The following is an 18,878-nucleotide window of genomic DNA, read 5'->3' as shown; positions in this document are numbered from 1 at the left end:
GCAAGCACCTGCCATAATGTTTGATGCGCTGCGAAACGCCATGCGAAAAGATGCACGTGAACCGTCTATCCGTGTAAAGAAGCCCGACTCGAAGCGATAGTGCCAGCACCGCCGTCCCACAATTTCACCGTCTTCAAGATGGGGTTCTTGGGCTCGTGGCACGAGAAAATGTTGACGTGATTGTCGTGCAGAGCGGCAGCAGCGATCATGAGTCGGTGCGGGTGGAAAGCCGTGGTAGTGATTGGGGCAGATCGGTCGCGCAGGAAGCCAGAGTAGGGCTCGAAATTTGACACGAGCTTCCCGTTGTTGATGTTGAAGACCTTTACGCGGTGCTTCTGGGTTCCACTGCGGCGTGATTAGTATACGCACTCGCTTGTTTGGTGCGGAGACTTACGTGGCAAAGACCGGCGCGTGCTCGTGGACGCTGAGTGTACGCAGGTGGTCTGTTGTCGCCTGGATGGTCTTCACGCTGCGGTCCATTCGTATGTCCCACAGCTTCACCTCTCCACTTCGACAGCCGCTCACGAGTTCTCGTTGACCGCCGCGCTGCAAGTGTACATTTGTAACCCACTGCTTGTGTTCTTTCCAGACCTTCACCATGGCAGTTGCAGGTTTCTGGCGTTGATCGTACACACGAATGGCACCATCACCGAACCCGGCAACGAAGACGTCGCCCTCGACTTGATCAGACGTCAAGGAGGTAATGCATGATCCCGATCGTGCAGGAATGTCCTATAAAAGTCAGTCGCTGGTGTGAGAAGTAGGACGAGGGCACTTACGCTGACGCAGACTTCGGTGGCGGAATTCCAGACTCTGATCACTTTGACATCTCCAGCCACCAGCACCAGGCCCCTACCCTGCTGCCAGTCGAAGACAAGTCCTGCGTTCTTGTTGCTGGGCACAAGATCAGTGAGAGCCCGGAATCCCGTCACGAGCTCCGTCTTTCCCTTGGAGTCGTAATTGCGGAAGATTTTGATAACCCCGTCTGAAGATCCGGTCATCAGCAACGCCTGATCGTCCTCGTTGATGAACCGAACATCTGTGATTCTCGAGTCCATCGGGTTGCCGTTTGAGAAGCTGTTGATCCTCCTCACGGCTTCGGAGTAGTCGATGACATTGACCGTGTTCCAGCTGTCGGTGACGACGAGGTGGTCCTCGAACTGGTGAAAGGTCATCTTCATGGGCTGACTAAGGTTGTCAAAGTAGCCGCGTGGTACATCCCATCGATTCGAGACTGCAACATCCTTGAGGGGCTGCGTCTCGGCAATGATCTTATCATTACGGTTTCTTCGCCAAAGTCGCCCGTTGTAGTCGGTGCTACCTGGCTCGTCCGCCTCTGTGGGCTTCATCTGAGGCTCGCGGAAGTACTCGACAGACCACTCAAAGAATACACTCTTAAGCGGCAGCTGCGGCTTCTCCGACAGAGATCGAGGCCTGAATCCTCTCGACTTGGGCTCTTCTTCGACGTGGTACTTTTCAGGTGTGCCAGGGCGTGCTTCCGTAAGCGGAGCATCGGATTCATCCATCTTTCCCCTCGCAGTCGGCTTCTGAGGCGAGGTGGATGAGTCGTGACCAGACCAAAGGCTCTTTAGCGAGGCAGTCGACTTGCGCATGCCACCAAAGAGAGACAGGTAGCTGGTCTCTTTCGATGGTGTGGGTGGCGTTTGGGCGAGTTGCTGAAGTGGCTTCTCTTCCGGCACGCGACGCGCAGGGCGAGCCGCGGAGTTCTTCTTCAACGTAACGTTGAAGTGGGGTTGCGCAAAGCGCCCGAGCGACGATTCGAGTAGAGCGACCAGAACGTAGTCAACCACTATCCCGGCGTCCTTGGCGATCTCAGGGTAGGGGTCGACAGACATGACCAACATCTCGTTCCAGATGGCAGAGTAGACTGTGTTCTGCGAACAAGCATTCGATGGGCCCGAAGACCCGTTGGCGGTCGCACGCATCTTCATGTATAGCCCGTCACCGTTCCTGTGTTCCATTTGTGCCAGGATATCACTGTTTTTCTCTTCCGAAAAGTGCTCGAATGCTGTGACGATGAAGCGCGTTTTGTAGCGTGCGATGAATGTTGAGAAGAATATCAACAATTCTCGGCGAACCATGCTGTTTCCATCCGTAGTCATGAGAAGGACTGTCGACGCAATCGACTCCTCAATGTTGGCGACCTGTGACGTGACGTCTCGTATGCCCAAAAAGGCCGTCAGCGAATGCAGCATCGCGGCCCGTACTTCAGCGACCGGGTCCATGACCAGTTCGCAGAGACGTTCGTGGGCCATGCAACGAATACCGACCCACTTGGCCTCTTCGTAGTCGATCCAGAGCTTGCTCAGACAGAGACAGGACCATTGTCGAAGCAAAGGGTTGGCCATGTCCTTCAAGTGGTCCAGACAGCTCTCGACGAGCTCTGTGCTGAGCGATGCACGCTGGCCCTGGTTGTAGTCCTTGCAGAACATGGAAATGATGAAGGCACACATCGCTCGATGTTCACTCGCATTCTGGATAGGAATACCTAGCCCCGTAAGTGGTTTGACAGTAACGTTAGCGGGTTGGGAGTTACCTGAGCTAGGGTTGAAGATGTTGATAAAGTACTGATAACCGTTGTCTTTGAGCAAATCGGCTTGACACGACGAGTCGACGGCGAGTATGCGGGCCCAGATGAAGACCATGACAGGCTTGAGTTCGTTCGCCTGGGACTGCAGAAGCTTCAGGACATATGGAAAGATGCCGATGCTGAGGGCAAGGTTGACGGCCCAGGGTCCATGGTCCAAGAAGCTTGACAAGAGGATGAGAGCGCGCAGCCGATGGACCTGGCTCAGCAGGACCTGGAGCACAATGGGGAGCTGCTCGGGTATCTTCTGCTCCACGGCCCCTTGTGAGAGGTATACCTCAAAGGCAGTGAGTTGTTCCGAGAAGAATTCCGAGTGCTTGTACATGTACTCTTTCTCGCCTCGAGCTTCAGCCTGCAAGTCGGGGAGTTGAGCTAGGATCAGCTCGACAGCGAGGTCCCAGCTTCGCCACAGGGGATGGTCGTGCGTCTGCGGTATCTCAGGATGCGAGACGGGGTTGCAGTGGTAGACGCGCATGATTCGCTGTGCCAGCAGGTAGTTGCGGAAGAGTGCCGCCACCATCAAATCCTGGCGGAAGAGTTTCTTAAAGAGTGGCTTTGACAGGGAATTCCACGCAATGGTGTCGGTAATGGCTGTGAAGATCCAGTTGAGTTCGCCGATAGGGGTTCGACGCTCCGAGACTTTGCCGGGGATGTTGTGCGCGTCTCGTAGGCTGACTTTGGTGGGAAGAGGATTTTGGAGAATGAAGAAGCGCACAGCCATAGTGATGGGATCTGTCAGGCACGAGGTGAAGACATCTGCAGGCAGCTCCGGGTTCGTGGGCAGCGATTCCCTCTCTCGACAGGCGGCTAGATGAATGCAGTCGCCAAAGTCGACGTGCTCGACGTTGGGGTCGCGGCGTCGTGCCTCCTCGAACTCGGCTTGGTGCTTCTCGGCGAACCTGTTGAAGTTGCTGATGATGAGACCAGCATCAGAGCAATCGTAGACGAACAGACTAGGCGCGCCGATCCAGCTCTGCAGGTCGTACAGCGAGAGAGGAATGTACTGCGTGTAGTTTCTGTTGAAGACCCAAATCTCTCCGCTAGAAGTGGGCTTCGGCACCCCGTGGCCGTTGTAGTGGAACAGAACCCGTTCGTTTCGGGCGTTGCGTCGCAGGGTGGAGGCGTATTTTCTCGTCTCTTCCGTAGTAGGGTCGAGCAGGAGCTTGTACCGCGTGCGCATGCTGAGCTGCTCGTACTGTGTCTGCAGCGCCTTGCCGATCTGGTTCATGGGGGTGTGCCCTGGAGTCTGCGAGGTCACCGTGGGGTCGATCCAGCATTCTTCTTTTGCGCATGGGTTGGTCTTGATGACATCGGGCGGGTCGACACCGATGTTCAAGCAAAGAGCCAGCACGGCAGAGACGGTCTTCAGACGGTCGCGCATGCGCCATTCCTGGACGGTCGATGCGCCGACCTCGCCCTTTGGATGGCCGCCCGTCTCGTGTTTCTTGTCCGTGTAGTACATGAAGAAGTTCTGCAGCAGGTGGTCAGTCCCAGAACAGCACTGGCATGCTCGACGCAACGCACTGAGGTCAGCATGTTGCTGTACTCTTCCGAGTTCAATTGGTCGTCCCAGCCATGGCGGATCTTGAAGTGGCCGTCGACGCTGCCCTCGTCGGCGGGCTCCTGGGGCTGTTGTGCCGGCTGTCGAGGCCCAAAGTCGCTTTTTGCGCGGGCGAGACTGGGGCGACGGGACTCGGCAGCGCCGAGGTTGCCGCGGGCTGCCACTGTCGACGCGGACGGCGGCATATCGAGGTGGACGGCGGCCGAGGACGAGCTGGGCCGCGACGAGGTCGGGCCCTGCGACGGGCGCGTCTCGCTCGGGGCCGAGCCTGCGGCGGCGGCTGCCGCCGCTGCTGCTGCTGCCGCGGCGCTGGCCATGTCGACGGGCGCGTGTGAAGCAAGCGGGTTGGGGAGAGGCTGGCCGGAGGCCGTTCTCATGGCGAGGTCGAGCGTGGAGGTGCGAAGCTCTCAGTAGCGCCCATGTCGCATGGGCTGCCAGGAGCTGGAAAGTACAAAGTAGGCCGGAATAGCTTCAGCAGCTTGCAGCGGCTGTCTCTGTCGCTGTCTCTGTCGCTGTCTCTGTCGCTGTCTCTGTCGCCGTCGCCGTCTGCCGTTTGCCGTCTGCCGTCTGCCGTCTGCCGTCTGCTGTCTTTGCAGCTCAAGATGCGGGCGCTCAAGCTTCGAGGCACGGCAGCCGCTCTACCTACCTAGCGTCACCACACCAAATGGGACCGCGGTCAAGCAGCCTTTGCACGCAAAAGATGATAAAGATGCACCGGGAGCCAACACGTCCGCACCGTTCGCCCACGTCGAGCGTCTGCGGTGCACAAACGCAGCAGCCCAGGTGCCACAGGCCCTTTCAGCAGGCGGCGGCCGTCGCTCGCGCTGTCCTCGCTGTTACCATTCCAATGATTTCGTGCATGCTGTGAGGCGCGATGCTCCGTCCGCCCTGCACCAGCCAGTCCAATCATGGCGAGGCCCATCCCTGTCGTGCTGCAGCTCAGGGGGATCGCGCCGCGAAACCTGGCAAGGCTGTAATAGATTGAAGCGCTCTCACGCCGTGTGCTGTGTTGCTCTGCTCTGCTCTGCTTTGCTCTGCTCTGCTCTGCTCTGCTCTCTGCCACCGTTGACTCTGCTCGCGGCCCACGCTCCCCTTTGTGCTGGCTGCCGGCGCCCTCTGTGTCCCACACCCGCTATCTCGTCGCCGCACCCGCCAAGTCGCCGTCCTACCGTAGCCAGGGACAGCCACCAGCACGTCGGAAGCCAACACTACAGTACTCGTGGCGCCGGACATTCCCCCAGCCGCGCCAAACCACAGGCGCCGCCCTCTCCTACGCCCTCGAGAAATGCGCACATTCCCCGCCGAGCGCCCATAGAACCCATCTGCCTGTCGCTAAAGCTCCCCAGCCAACGCGCTGCCCGCCTCGCGTGCAGACCGAATGCGTGCGTGACCGGCACCCGCTGCCATTGCAACGTCCCGAGGGCTGCACACCCGGCACCATGTCGTTCCTGTTTGGCAAGAAGAGCAAGCAGCAGCAGCAGCAGGGCAATGCGCTGCCGCCGGCCACCAGAGACATCACCTCGTCGCATGGCCGCGAAGGCCCCCAGCCTGCCTCGCTCAATGGTCCCCTTGGCGGAAAGGACAACAGCCGCCCCGGCCCACAGCCGCCGACGGCCACGTCGACGCCGAGCGGGAGTGTGAACAACTCGCTAAGCTCGCTGCAGGGCCGTGATGGCCTGGGTGTGGTTGCGCCCGAGCCCAAGGCGTTGCGCGAAAGAGCAGGGTCCAACGAACAGGTGCGCAGCATGCGATCCGCACCGTCTCTGCCTTTGCTAATCGTGTGCAAATAGGGAGCCCTCCAGCACGCCAGACCGCAAGGCGGTCCCTCGCAGGACTCGCCCTATCCGTGGTCCTCTCGCCGTCTGAACTTCACCGCCGGCAATCCGTTCCCGCGCTATGGCGCTGCCATCAACTCGGTCGCTTCCAAAGACGGCATCGTCTACATCATGGGAGGCCTCGTTGGCGGCTCAACGGTCAAGGGCGACCTCTGGCTGACGGAGATGGGCAACGGGAGCTTGTCCTGCTACCCCATCTCCACCACGGGAGACGGCCCTGGGCCTCGCGTGGGACACGCCAGTCTGCTGGTTGGCAACGCCTTTATCGTTTTTGGCGGCGACACGAAATTGGCAGACAACGACGACCTGGATGATACCCTGTACCTTTTGAATACCTGTAGGCATCTTCCTTGCTGGGCACCTGCTGAAGCTAACAACGTCCAGCAACAAAGCACTGGTCGCGCGCTTTGCCCCAAGGCCCCCGCCCCACGGGACGTTACGGCCATACACTGAACATTCTGGGCTCCAAGATATACATCTTCGGTGGCCAAGTGGAAGGCTTCTTCTTCAATGATCTCGTGGCCTTTGATCTCAACTCGCTCCAGTCCTCGGCTAGCCGCTGGGAAGTCCTTCTGACCAACACAAAGGACCAGGCTTCTCCTCAGGGCCGCTCGCCTCCCCCACGTACGAATCATTCGGTGGTGACTTGGCAGGACAAGCTGTACCTCTTTGGTGGTACAGATGGTGTCATCTGGTTCAACGACGTATGGACATACGATCCTCGCTCCAACTCTTGGACAGAACTCGACTGCATTGGCTACATCCCCGTCGCCCGAGAGGGGCACTCGGCGGCCCTCGTAAACGACACCATGTACATATTCGGTGGTCGCACACAGGAGGGCGTCGACCTGGGGGACCTTGCAGCCTTCCGCATCTCGTCTCGCCGTTGGTACATGTTCCAGAACATGGGCCACTCGCCTTCTGCTCGCTCTGGTCACAGCATGACGGCGTTTGGGAAGCACATTGTGACCCTTGCAGGCGAGCCGAGCTCGTCTGTCGCCGACAGAAACGAGTTGAGCATGGCTTACATCCTGGACACATCCAAAATCAGATACCCCCCCAACGAGAGTGCGGCTCCCCAGCAAGCCATCAACACGCCTCGAAAACTGAGTGGCGGCGAACGCAGCAATATCCCTCATGGCCGGAACGGTCCGCCACCGAACCGCGAGAGCATGCTGCCTGGACCTCAACAGCGAATAGGCCCTGACATGTCGAACGGCATAGCGCCAAACGGAATGGGACCAGGTGGGTCGAGGCTTCCCCGTGCAGCTGGGCAGGCGCCTTCCGGACCTCCACCCCTCCAGCAACCACCTCAACCAAGGATGAATGGCGCTAACTCCCAAGGGGTCCCAGCTTCCAGGAGTAAAACACCGACCAAAATAGAGCGCGGTTTCGGTTCTGCTGCTGATACTGAGGCGCCGTCTTCAGTCGACAGGGAGAACTTTTCGCCAATCCCCAGGGACAGCCCAGCAGAGCTCCAACGCAAGGGCTCTGATGCCATCAGCCAGCGGACGCCAAAAGAGTCCATGGACACCACACGTTCTGGAAGCCTTGCCTCGAGGAACGCATCGAGATCGCAGTCTCACAGGCAGCAGCCGTCTCACGACACGATAGCTAGCATCGAACAAGAGACACCCAGGCGATCGCTCGAGACGCCGCAACAGCGCGCTCACAGCCGGGAGGCCGACAGCCGACACGTCGATAGCGGCCTCGGCGCTTCGCCTGCGGTAGCCCACGTCAACGACGACGTGGTTCGAGAGCTCGATGTCGCAAAAAGCCGCAACGCATGGTATGCTTCTGAGCTTGCCCTAGCCCGCAAAGCTGGCTACAATCCTGCCACTTCAACGAGCCCAATGTTCGACGAGCGCTCCGCCGACAGCTTCCAGGACGAGGACCGACCACTGTTGGAAGCCCTGCTTAAGATGAAGGCGGAGGTCGACCGTGTACAGACTTCGATCAAGACGCAAGGCGCGGACGCGGCGAAGCGCATTGCGGAGGTCGAGCGCCAACGAGACGCTGCCATCAGTGAGGCCATCTATGCAAAGACAAAACTGGCGGCGCATGGCGGAGGCAGCCAGGCGGGCACTCCTCAGCCCGATGGCTCTCGCAACACGGAAACCCCCGATCTCGATCGCATAAACGACATCAGTCGACGTCTGGCCGCATCTTTGGCCGCGCAGGCAGAGCTGACCACAAAGGTCGAGAAGCTGAGCCATGAGGTCGAAGCCGAGAAGAGGGCCAAGCAGCTGGCGGATGAGACTGCAGAAGCCGCGCAAGCCCGTGTCCAAGAGCTAGACTCCACTCGACAAAAGACGGCCGCCGAATGCGAGGGTCTGCGAGCTGAGCTGCACGAGGCGCAGCGTGTGGCAAGAGAGGTGTCTGCTAGCGCTGCGGAGGCTGAGACTTCCTCTCGCCTGCTCGCTGTTGACAAGGACGAGCTGAGCGCCAAGGTCACCCATTTCACCACGCAGTCGACGAGCCATGCCGCTGTGCTCCAGACGTTGCGCGAAGCTGTTGCTGCATCTTCAGAAAAGTCCAGTCTGCTGGAGAGGCAGCTCGAAGAAGAGCGCAGCCAGAGCGAAGGCATTCGCCAAAAGCTCAGCCAACTTCGTGCCGAGCACGAGGCCCGTACTGCGGAGCTCGAGACTGCTTCTCAGAAGCTGCGCAGTGCTGAAGAATTGGCCGAGACGCATGCAAGAGAAGCACGTCTTCACCAGGCAGCCGTGCTTTCTGGCCTAGGAAGTATCGCTGCGCATGCTCCTGCCAACGACAACGCCGCGAACGAGCGCGTTGCCATACTTCAAAAGCAAGTCGAAGCGGCAAACGCCATGGCGCGGAAGAACCAGGCGGCTGCCGACCAGGCTTCAGAGAAGTTGCGTCGCGCTGAGGAGAGGATCGCCGGTCTGGAGGCCTACCAGGAGCAGTCTAGTCGTGAGGGTCTGACGATCCGCAAACAGCTGCAACAGGCAATGAGGGACGTGCAAGCCTCCGAAGCCGAGAAGGCTGAGCTCCACCAACAGCATGAGCGTCTGCGCTTGGAGAGCAACGCTTTTGAGGTCCAACTCAAGACTCTCAAAAATCTTCTCGAGGAGCGAGGAGTCAATCCTGTTGACCACCGTCGCTCCAGGGTGCTGGATAGCCCCAGCTCTCGATTCGGCACTCCGGAACTGAACCGCGTCAGGGAGCTTGAGCAGCAGATCGATTCGATGAACAAGGTTCACGAGGAGTTGCGCGCATCCTTTGAAGCGCGTGAACACGATGTCAGCAAAGACTGGGAAGAGAAGCTGCAGGCTCTGCACAACGACCACCAGGCGGCTGTCAAGTACCTGCGAGGCACAGAGAAGATGCTTGCAAAGATGAAGCAAGAGCTCGATAGGTACAAGAACACGAACACAAAGCTTGAGGAGGAGCTCAAGCAAGCCACGTCGGCCTCACGAAGCCCGACTAAGGAGCAGACTGCGGAGTGGGAGGTGGAGAGAACGTCGCTGCGCAGTGAGCTTTCAAACGTCCAGGAGAACATGAAGACGAATGTCAGTCGTCTTGAGAGCCAGCTAGCCACGCTGCAGTCCGATCTCGCCGCAGCCCGGCAGGAAGCTGAAGTAGCAGCAAGCAAGACCAGAGAGGCCGAGTCCTCTGCTACTCAGTCTCGCGCCGACCTGGACGCACTGCGCCAGCAGTACACTGCAGTTGAGGAGCGTGCCCGTGAGGCCGAGACGCGTGTACAGACGTTCCTCGACCAATTCGAGAATTCCGTCGACAGCTACCGCCGACAGTCGCAGGTTCCGGGCGGCAGCAGCAACGGCGACATTGCACGTCATCGGACACACGACAGCATCGCGTCCGCCGACTCTCTCTACAGCCACAACGAAGGCTCAAGCACTCCGGAAGCCGCCAACAACCGTCCAGCGTCCACCGCTACCCGCAACTCCATGGCACTGGACAATCTCGCCTCAGAGCTCGACGCTCTTCGCAGTCACTGGGAGACTACGAACAAGGCTTACCGCCTCAGCGATCGTTTCGACTTTGAGCACACGCCCGCGAAGGGCCAGCACGACACTAATGAGGGCATTTCGCAATGGCGCGACTCGGTCGACTCGGAGATCTCCGTGCAGGAAATCGCGCCCAAGACGCCGGCGCAAGCGCAGGCTCCGACAGCCCCAGCGACGAACGGGCCGCCCGCCGGCATGCTTTGACGATATTGATGATTGTTTTTCACTTGCGTTGGCGTGCCAGGATACTAGGAGCTGATACATGGAGCTCGTGCAAGGACACGGTTACCGCGCACTTGCTGGGCTCTGGACAGGGGCTTTACTATAACTATACCATTCTCGAATGTTTAATCTATATGTTTGTCTTTGCTCTGCTCTGCTCTGCCTGAGTGTGTGAGTGCGGCCCAACATCTCCCCAGCCAGCGTCAGAGGTGAAAGAAGCTCATTCCAGCCGCACCGCCGCTGCTCTTCACTCTCACCGTCCGCGACAATAGAACTCGGGGGGGGGGACAATAGCAGGCGCCCCGGTTCTCCCCAGGATCCTGCAATGGGTGTCGGTTGTACAATGGCGCGTCGTCGGTGGTAGACGCCTTCTATATTTCCACCTACTCACCCAACAAGTCTTCTTCGCCCGCCCTTCCCTTCTTTTCCTCCGACGCTGGTCGTCCCTGTGTATCTGCCATACCCCATTGTCGCCTCTAATTCACCATGGCCCAGTACCCCGAATTCGTCAGCGCGGGCGCTGACTTTGCCGACGCGGGCTTCTTCGCCCAGGACGATGGTGATACGGCTGTTAGACAGGCGCTCATTGAGTTCACCGCATATGGGGATGGGTATGTGGCGTTTGAGGAGCCGCTGGGGGGAGTGGATGGGGTTTTTTTCGAGGAGGCATTTGTCCAGGACGGTGAGGGTGAGGGGGTGCTGGATCACTCCTCACCACTACTTCGGATTTCATCTCCGGCTTCGTCTCCAACGCCGTCTCCAATACCATCTCCGGCTTTGTCTCCGCCGTCTCCCGCCCCCTCGGAGGTACTCAGCATCGTCTCCACCGTCTCTCTCACCAACTCGCTGGACGACGCTGGCATTTCTGCCAACAACACGACCTTGACCACCGCCCCCTCAGCCCCGATACCCCCCACCTACACACCGCACCCGCACATCCTCGCCGACCAGCCCGCCGCCCCGCCCGACCCAAACGCCCTCTACACGCCCCTCACACGGACGCACTTCCGCACCGCCGCGGCCGCAAAAGCACACCGCACGCGCGCGCGACTGGCGCCCAAACCCGCCGCCGACGTCGCGCGGGTCAAGGCCCTCGGCCGCGAGTACTGGGTGTGCCGGATCTTCAACGCCATGATCAACGGGCGCTGCATCACCGACGGCGCGCGGAGCGTGCACCGCGCGCGGTTCACGGCGAAAGCGGCGTTCGAGGCGCTCGATCTCGAGGCCGCAGCGCACGCTGTCTTCGACGAGGCCATCGCTGTGCACGAGCGCGGCTGGAACATGCCGGGTGTGTATCACAAGCATACTGTGCGCGGCAAGCTGGTGGATATCTCCGGGGAAAGTGTGGAGCTGCGGTTGTCGAGGGTCTGTCTTGTGCTTGCTGAGACGAAGAGTGCGGTTGATGATGCGGTGAGGGGCGGGGTTACGCTCGCGCTGCTTTGTGATAATCCTGAGGCGAGACGGTTTACGAAGGAGAGTAATAATCAGGGGAACCAGAAGCGTGGTGAGAGGCTTAGGCAGACGCGGACGAAGGAGAGGGCGAGGCTGAGGGCGAGGGAGCACATCGAGGCGGTCGAGCAGATCGGGGAGGTTGAGAAGATCGAGCAAGTCGACGACTCTGAGAGTCAAGAGTTGGCCGATGTCCAGGGGCTCGCTGCTGTCCGGGAGATTGAGGAGTGATCGAGATGGTGTGACGAGATGACCGTGGCAGGGCGGCTTGGCGTATGCAGTCCTCGCTGGCGAGGTTTGCAATCTTGTTCTTCTTGTTCTTCTTGTTCTTCTTGTTCTTCTTGTTCTTCTTGTTGTTCTTGTTGTTCTTCTTCTTCTTCTTCTTCTTCTTCAACGATAGCACCCTAATAGAACTTCACACCCCCAATGCTCTCCACCTTCGCCAACCCCTCCTCTTTGATCTCTTCCACAACCTCCTCCTTCCCCGCCCCCTGCTCGGCCGCCTCCTGCTTTAACGCCTTCCTCCTCTTCTTGCTCTGGAACAGCGCCTCCTCCTCTTTAACCTCCCTCAGCACCTCGTGCCATTCGCGCTCCTGGCTCTCATCGCCCGTGCCCAACAGCTTCTCGACATCGACATTCTCGCCATTCTGCACGCGCTCGATAACCTCGCGCAGCAGCCCAATCTTCGCCTCCGCTTTGCGTAGCGCGTGCGCGCGCTCCTGCTTCAGCCACAGCATCTGGATCGCCTGGGAGCCGACGAGCAGCGCCAGCACGATAAACGGCGTGGCCGGGTTCGACTCGCGCGCGCGCGGGGCCGATGAGCGCTCTTTCAGCGGCCGCGGGATCATCGCGGCCCAGAAGCTCGGGCGCAGGATCGTCGGCGTCGAGAGGAAGCGCGTCTGCGGTGCGTAGAGCGCGAGGGTGCGCGTCTGGCGCGGGATGCGGGCAGGCACGGGACGGCGGGCCGCCGGCGTGCGCAGCACATGGCGCATCAGGAGTGCCGAGTCCATGGGCGCGATGGACATGGAGGTCGGGATGGGTGGTGTTGGGCGGCTGGGGAGCTCGGTACTCGAGATGAGATGCAAAACATTCGACTCGCGAAACAGGGGTCCGGGGGTGTCGGCTAGCGCCCTCTGCGTGACTTGACCGATGCCCGAGGTACGAGGGGAACTACATGTAGATGCACGCCGTCGGCCGTTTCTGGCGATGCACACTGAATCCTACCATGGAGGATCATTACCGGAGGGTATACGCAAAGCATGGCGACATCTCGCCCGAGGAAAAGGCTTACAAATGGGTATGCCTTCTCTGCCCACCAGTGGCTGCTCTCTGAACAGCGTACTTGCCGCTGACACCTTGTAGTTTGAGGTTGCAAAATCGGGCGGCTACGTGGTACGAAGTGACAGTAGCCAAGTAGAACCAGAACTATCATCCTGATGCACGATATAGGGATTTGACGATATGCTGCCACGCTTCCTAAAATTGGAATCCGTCACTATTAAGCCAACCGCCAAGAATCCTCACAACTCCCGTGTAGTCTACAGCTTCACAGTGCCAATGGAACTATGCAACATGATGGGCTCTATGCACGGCGGCGCCGTTGCGCTGGTCTTCGACATCTGCACCACGACCGCCATCTCGGCAATCGCCTACGACGGGTTCTGGGACACAGGTACAGAATCGCCTTCACCACATCGAGATGGACGTTCAGGTGCTAATGCCCGAAATAGGCCACGTCAGTCGCAATCTGAGCTGCACGTATCTGCGGCCGGCGCCCCTGGGCACGAAGGTGTATGTGATCAGCGAGGTGGTGTCTCTGGGGAGACGCCAGGGTCTGGTGAAAGGCGAGATCAGGTTGGAGACCGAGGATGGCAAGGTAGCGTACACGTGCAACCACGACAAGGCTGCGGTGGGAGCTTCCAGTCTGTAGAACATGTACTTCTAGAGGGAGTACCCATGGAAGGCAAGGTTTCATTTCACTTTTCGTCTCTACCGCAGCACCTCGCTCCTGTCGCACGTGAAGAACTTCCCGTTACCACCGTCCTTCAGCCCGTGAACTCAGGATGAGATGAAGTTGCTGTCGCTGGTGTTGCAGACCGGGATGATAGATTGTCATCCAGCTGCTTCTGCCTCGTGATGTGGCGGCTGCTTAGGCAGCGAATGGGTAATGTATCGCTGGCACCTTTGCATATACCTTGAGCAGTAACCACTGGAGAGTTTGAGACTATCATAATCACGTGAAAATTATCGTTGGTGAGCTTTGGGATACGAAGCGGACGCTGATCGAGCTCCAACATGACGTTGGGGACGTTACCCGTGCGCATCTCCCCCATTGGTCGGCCTCTTCATACTACGGACGTTCGGTACCTTGGACCATCAGACAGACGGTCGCCTGTACAACAACAATCACACCACAATGGATCTCGGTGATGATTCTCCCTGGGGTGGTAGGAACCTGCTCGCGCTCTGGCTGCACCGTCCAGATCTGACTCTACAGCAGATGTGCCCTCGCAATCGGCACAAGACGCCGCAAAGCAGGACAAGGACGAGTCCAGCACGCTTTCGCCTGCACCGAACAGTGCAGCTGCCAGCTCCGCGCCCAGCGCTTCGGCGGCACCGCGCTCGCCCGCCGGCCGTGGCCCTCGCCGACGACAGTACGGGACCCAGTCGACGAAGCTCGAAGCCGTAGACGACCCGCTTGGCCCGCTGGGAGCTGCCACTCCACCCGCCGCCTCGGACCCTCCAGCGCCGCCGCAGAAGGAGAATGTTGCATTGCGGAACAATCGCCCGGCCACTGGCACCTCGACTTCCTCGTCTCTGCGCGGTATGATGGACTCGGTCGACCTTAACGACGACGATGACGACGAGCGCCTGCGGTCGCAAGGCCCCAGAGTGCCCCCACCCGTTCAGGCACCGGCGCACGCAGCACCGCAGCGCCAGGCACAGCCGAGCGTGAGCATCGAACAGGCAGCGAAGCCGACTTTCTCCATCTACGTGGGCGATCCGCACAAGGTGGGCGACCTGACCAGCTCGCACACGGAATACTCGGTCACGACCAAGACCACCTCGAAAGGCTACCGCAACCCCGAATTTACCGTCTCACGCCGATACCGCGACTTCCTCTGGCTGTACACCCAGCTGCACAACAACAGCCCTGGCATCATCATCCCACCTCCTCCAGAGAAGCAGTCTCTTGGTCGCTTCGAGGCCGATTTTGTCGAGTCGAGACGAGCCGCGCTGGAGCGTATGCTGAACAAGATTGCTGCTCATCCCATATTGCAACACGATGGTGATCTGAAGCTCTTCCTCGAAAGCGACGCCTTCAACGTGGACATCAAGAACAAGGAGCGCAAAGACGTTGGTCTGGGCGAGAGCAAGGGAATGTTCGGCGGCATGCTTTCTGGCAACAGTGGCAAATTCATCGAGCACGATGATGTAGGTGGTTCTGGATATTTTGCGAGTATTCACTAACAAGCCACAGTGGTTCCACGATCGCAAGGTCTACCTCGACGCTCTGGAGAATCAGCTCAAAGCGCTCCTCAAGGCTACTGACACAGTGGTCATGCAACGCAAGGGCCTTGCGGAAGCATGCGGCGACTTCTCTGCTTCACTACACTCGCTCTCAGCCGTCGAGCTTTCGCCCTCCCTCTCAGGTCCCCTTGACAGCCTCTCCGACATCCAGATTCGAATTCGCGAGCTGTATGAGCGGCAGGCACAGCAAGACGTCCTCACAATGGGTATCGTAATCGACGAGTACATCCGGCTCATTGGCTCCGTCAAGACAGCCTTTCAGCAGCGACAAAAGTCCTACCACTCATGGCACACAGCTGAGCAGGAGCTGCAGAAGCGCAGAACGAACCAAGACAAGCTCTTACGACAAGGTCGCTCGCAGCAAGACCGCCTCAATCAGCTCAGTGCTGATGTCGCTGACGCTGAGCGCAGAGTACATCAGGCTAGGCTCCTGTTCGACGACATGGGTAGGCTGATGCGCAGCGAACTGGAGCGCTTTGAACGAGAGAAGGTCGAAGACTTCAAGTCTGGCATTGAGACTTACCTCGAGAGCGCTGTTGAGGCGCAGAAAGAGGTACATGGTGTTCGCCCTTTGTCGCTTGAAACTTCGCTAACAGGACAACTAGCTGATTGAGATCTGGGAAACATTTCTCATGCAGCTCGATACCGAGGAAGGCGAGTCCTTCGTACCTCCAGCTGGCGTCGTCGCGTCGCCTACAACAGAACAGCACGAGTCATCGAACGGCCGCTCCAATGCGCAGGAAGAGGAAGAGGGGCCGCGCAACGACGTTGAGCAGGATGTAGCAGCATAGTAGCTGTTGCTTTCGAAGCTCCTACGAATCAATAATGCTAAATCTCTACCTACTACCGCAGTGTATCTCTTGAACGAGTTTAATAAAGAAATACAGCACCCACGACACAATGCCTGACGCTCCCCATACCCAGATCACTTCATGTCTACAATTTTGGTTTCACACCATCCGCATGCACTGGTTCTACAGAGCGGGCAAGTATCCAGTTGGCGACGTCATCCATGAACACCTCTTTATCAGGGCTGGGTTCATCATGCACTGGCAGAGTTAGTACTATCTTCGTGAGCATATTCGCTCGACTTACAGCGATGGTAGTATCCTGCGTAAGCCTTGAACTCCTTGTCCTTGACCTGGAGCGCGTCGGCTAGACGTTGTGAGGCTGCAAATGCAGTGATCCCGTCCTGGTCGCCGTGGCCAATCCAGATTCGGGTCACCCCGCCTTCTCCCGCGTCATCTGGAATGATGACCTTGCCGGCAGCTAACTCGGCAGTACGATCTAACATCGCAGCGAGTCCTTCCAGAGTTCCAGTATCATGGCAGAGCTCATCTTCCTCGAATCGTTTGCAGGCTTCAGGATCGCGGGAGATGAGATTCACGTCGAGCTTGTTGACGAGCTGCTTGTGAGGCAGCAGTCTTCCAGCAAGCCTGCCGAAGAACACAGTGAGCGGCGATGGCTTTGACTTGGGGTCGAAGTCCACGAAAGGCGACTCTAGCAGGTATCCTCGGATGTGCTGCCGGGTTTCACGTGGGCCTTGAGCAGCGTAGCACAGGACTTCTCCACCGCCCATGCTGTGGCCCATCAGGAACAGGGGAACTGGACTAGGTGTCACGGACTTGAGGAACGAGGTGATGTCGTCCAACACTCTTGCCGTGGGTCCTGTGTCGCCTCGCTCGGCTTTCTTTGTTACCGACTTGCCCCATCCTCTACACCTGGTCAGCGGCGGTATGTTCGGCAAATTAGAAAATCACTACCTCTGATCGAAACTATAGACCTCGATGCCCTTGGAGGCAAGATACGGGAAGAAGTTGCCGTAGGTGTTGATGTGATCTGAGAAACCATGGATGAAGACTAGTCGAGCCTTAGCCGGCCCTTCCGTGGTCCATGTTTTCGTGTAGAGCTTGTGCCCGTCGTCTGAAGTGTGCCAGCCCTCTGTGGCAGCCATGTTGAACACCAGATACTAGATGTATGTAGTTTACAACAGGTAGGAGGTCAGACGCAGCAGCCTACATCAAAGACCCTGAGACTACTGAGACGCGGCTGACTTACCGCGGCGCGCCCGTGCACTTTGCCTATTGCATCATAGCTTACTGCGTCTCCGTTGAGCTTCCCTGGATCGACAAGACGGCCCCTCTCCCATACAGCGAAGAACCCCACCGCACGCACCCACTCACGCAGCATTTTCTTTCGGCCTGACTTCAGCTCGGATGCAGCGGTGTATATCCCGTCACACTCTCCGCCAGCACCTCTTCCCTCGTACTGTCCCCCAACACAGCATTCGGCGTCACAGCGGCAGCATGCCCACGACGCGCTCTGCCAAGGCGAAGAGCATAAGTCACCAAGAACGCACCTCGAGCGAACCGCGCAACAATGAACTCCACAAGGCCACGGTCGGTCAGGTGACGGGCGTCAACGACCGCATCAAGACGTTCAGGTTCAACATTGTGGATAAGAACGGCTTCAACGTACTGTCGGCTCCTTTCCCATCTCCGCTTTCGACACGCGCTGATGGCTGAGGCAAGTTCCTCCCAGGCCAATGGCTCGACGTCTTCGTGCCTGACATGGAGAAAGTCGGTGGCTTTACCATTACATCCTCGCCTAAAGACGCTCTGCCTCAGAGCGACCCCGACCACGCGCCCTTCTTCGAGCTCGCCATACAAAAGAGCCCGGACAACCCGCCGGCAGCATGGCTGTGGCAGCCAGTGGAAGAGATACAGGGCAAGGAGATCACGGTGCGCGTAGGCGGCAGCTTCGTGTTTCCGCCGCCCGGTGTGAACATGGAGCGACCAAAGATCAAGCGCGCCATTTTCATTGCAGGTGGTGTAGGCATCAAGTAGGGCAGCTATGATGTAGATCTGTCACGGTCACTAACGCGGTCACAGCCCTATGATGTCGATGATGTGCTATATCAATCAGAACTACCGCAACCTTGAAGTGCGCCTCCTCTACTCGACCAAGGTGCCCTCGAAAGAGACCAGTCAGGAGGAAGTCCTTTTCCTGCCACAGATCATCGACTTGTTCCGGATACCACGCTCCGAGTCAACCAAGGACCGCATCGAACTGTTCTTCACAGGCACATGGGACGGTTCCGAGGTAAACCAGAGCAACGACCAGCCGATTCAACCGCTCATGTCATTGACATTACCAAACCTCGACTCTGCGACTGAAGTACCTGTAATTGCATGGACACACCGCATCAATGACATTGCGCTGTCGAGTGCAGTCGGCAGTAAGGAAGAGGCCAAGCACACGGTCTTTTACGTATGCGGGCCTCCCACCATGACCGACGAGATCGTCCAATATCTGAAGGATCAAGACAACGTCGCGCCTGAGCGCGTCCTGTGCGAAAAGTGGTGGTAAGAGCCAAAATATGCGTATGTATTCCTTCCTGTCGTCCCTCAGCCCGAGCGCGTTGTCTTTTCAGTACATAGCCGCCTTGCCCTGCAGCAGATTTGGCAACATTCGATGTCCAGCATCACAGTAGATAGTCAGTCGAGTGTCACTTCACTCTTGGATATGCACATCTTCAATCGCAGATCGATCGTCGCAACAAGTATCGTCGCGATTCGATACTCACACACTTAACCCGCATTTACGCGCCCCAAAGACCGCAAATTCAACCAAGCCGTGATAGCTGCGGGAGCCAACGCTGCGCTTGCCCGATGCAGTCGTTA

The 18,878-nt window shown here is 58.5% G+C and overlaps 8 protein-coding genes across 8 annotated transcripts; 5 read left to right on the top strand and 3 right to left on the bottom strand.

The window, feature by feature from the left end:
* Nucleotides 1–65: 65 nt before the first annotated feature.
* Nucleotides 66–4,486, bottom strand: M421DRAFT_50074 (WD repeat-containing protein mip1; the record flags this gene model as incomplete). Its single annotated transcript, XM_033594793.1, has 4 exons — nt 66–345; nt 395–732; nt 780–4,079; nt 4,133–4,486. The coding sequence occupies 4 exons, from the start codon at nt 4,484–4,486 to the stop codon at nt 66–68; spliced, it is 4,272 nt and encodes a 1,423-aa protein (XP_033454565.1).
* Nucleotides 4,487–5,608: 1,122 nt separating this feature from the next.
* Nucleotides 5,609–10,197, top strand: M421DRAFT_50675 (uncharacterized protein; the record flags this gene model as incomplete). The annotated part of the gene is made up of 3 exons (XM_033594851.1): nt 5,609–5,905; nt 5,972–6,341; nt 6,389–10,197. The coding sequence occupies 3 exons, from the start codon at nt 5,609–5,611 to the stop codon at nt 10,195–10,197; spliced, it is 4,476 nt and encodes a 1,491-aa protein (XP_033454564.1).
* Nucleotides 10,198–10,701: 504 nt separating this feature from the next.
* Nucleotides 10,702–11,895, top strand: M421DRAFT_88299 (uncharacterized protein; the record flags this gene model as incomplete). The annotated part of the gene is made up of 1 exon (XM_033597654.1): nt 10,702–11,895. One exon carries the CDS (start codon nt 10,702–10,704, stop codon nt 11,893–11,895), a length of 1,194 nt encoding a protein of 397 aa, XP_033454563.1.
* Nucleotides 11,896–11,982: 87 nt separating this feature from the next.
* M421DRAFT_118172 (uncharacterized protein) lies at nt 11,983–12,927 on the bottom strand. The gene has a single exon (XM_033587270.1). The coding sequence runs from the start codon at nt 12,687–12,689 to the stop codon at nt 12,069–12,071; it is 621 nt and encodes a 206-aa protein (XP_033454562.1). The 5' UTR covers nt 12,690–12,927; the 3' UTR covers nt 11,983–12,068.
* M421DRAFT_448 (uncharacterized protein) lies at nt 12,890–13,594 on the top strand (the record flags this gene model as incomplete). Its single annotated transcript, XM_033594664.1, has 4 exons — nt 12,890–12,961; nt 13,027–13,056; nt 13,114–13,336; nt 13,395–13,594. 4 exons carry the CDS (start codon nt 12,890–12,892, stop codon nt 13,592–13,594), a joined length of 525 nt encoding a protein of 174 aa, XP_033454561.1.
* A 486-nt stretch (nt 13,595–14,080) lies between these two features.
* On the top strand, nt 14,081–15,986 carry M421DRAFT_447 (Vps5-domain-containing protein; the record flags this gene model as incomplete). Its single annotated transcript, XM_033594662.1, has 4 exons — nt 14,081–14,111; nt 14,165–15,099; nt 15,146–15,748; nt 15,801–15,986. The coding sequence occupies 4 exons, from the start codon at nt 14,081–14,083 to the stop codon at nt 15,984–15,986; spliced, it is 1,755 nt and encodes a 584-aa protein (XP_033454560.1).
* Nucleotides 15,987–16,131: 145 nt separating this feature from the next.
* M421DRAFT_88297 (alpha/beta-hydrolase) lies at nt 16,132–17,385 on the bottom strand (the record flags this gene model as incomplete). The annotated part of the gene is made up of 4 exons (XM_033597653.1): nt 16,132–16,244; nt 16,291–16,910; nt 16,959–17,164; nt 17,254–17,385. The coding sequence occupies 4 exons, from the start codon at nt 17,383–17,385 to the stop codon at nt 16,132–16,134; spliced, it is 1,071 nt and encodes a 356-aa protein (XP_033454559.1).
* M421DRAFT_415344 (ferredoxin reductase-like protein) lies at nt 17,359–18,803 on the top strand. Its single transcript, XM_033590666.1, has 2 exons — nt 17,359–18,037; nt 18,087–18,803. Exons 1-2 carry the CDS (start codon nt 17,766–17,768, stop codon nt 18,562–18,564), a joined length of 750 nt encoding a protein of 249 aa, XP_033454558.1. The 5' UTR covers nt 17,359–17,765; the 3' UTR covers nt 18,565–18,803.
* The last annotated feature ends 75 nt before the right edge of the window (nt 18,804–18,878 follow it).

The sequence above is a fragment of the Didymella exigua genome (genome assembly GCF_010094145.1).
Source record: "Didymella exigua CBS 183.55 unplaced genomic scaffold M421scaffold_1, whole genome shotgun sequence".
In the NCBI taxonomy this organism is placed as follows: domain Eukaryota; kingdom Fungi; phylum Ascomycota; class Dothideomycetes; order Pleosporales; family Didymellaceae; genus Didymella; species Didymella exigua.
This window is presented reverse-complemented; position numbering and strand designations above follow the sequence as displayed.

Coding starts and splice junctions, on each gene's coding strand:
- M421DRAFT_118172 (XM_033587270.1), bottom strand. CDS start 12,689: ATGTCCATCGCGCCCATGGACTCGGCACTCCTGATGCGCCATGTGCTG.
- M421DRAFT_415344 (XM_033590666.1), top strand. CDS start 17,766: ATGGAGAAAGTCGGTGGCTTTACCATTACATCCTCGCCTAAAGACGCT. Junction 18,038..18,086: donor GCAGGTGGTGTAGGCATCAA/GTAGGGCAGCTA, acceptor ACGCGGTCACAG/CCCTATGATGTCGATGATGT.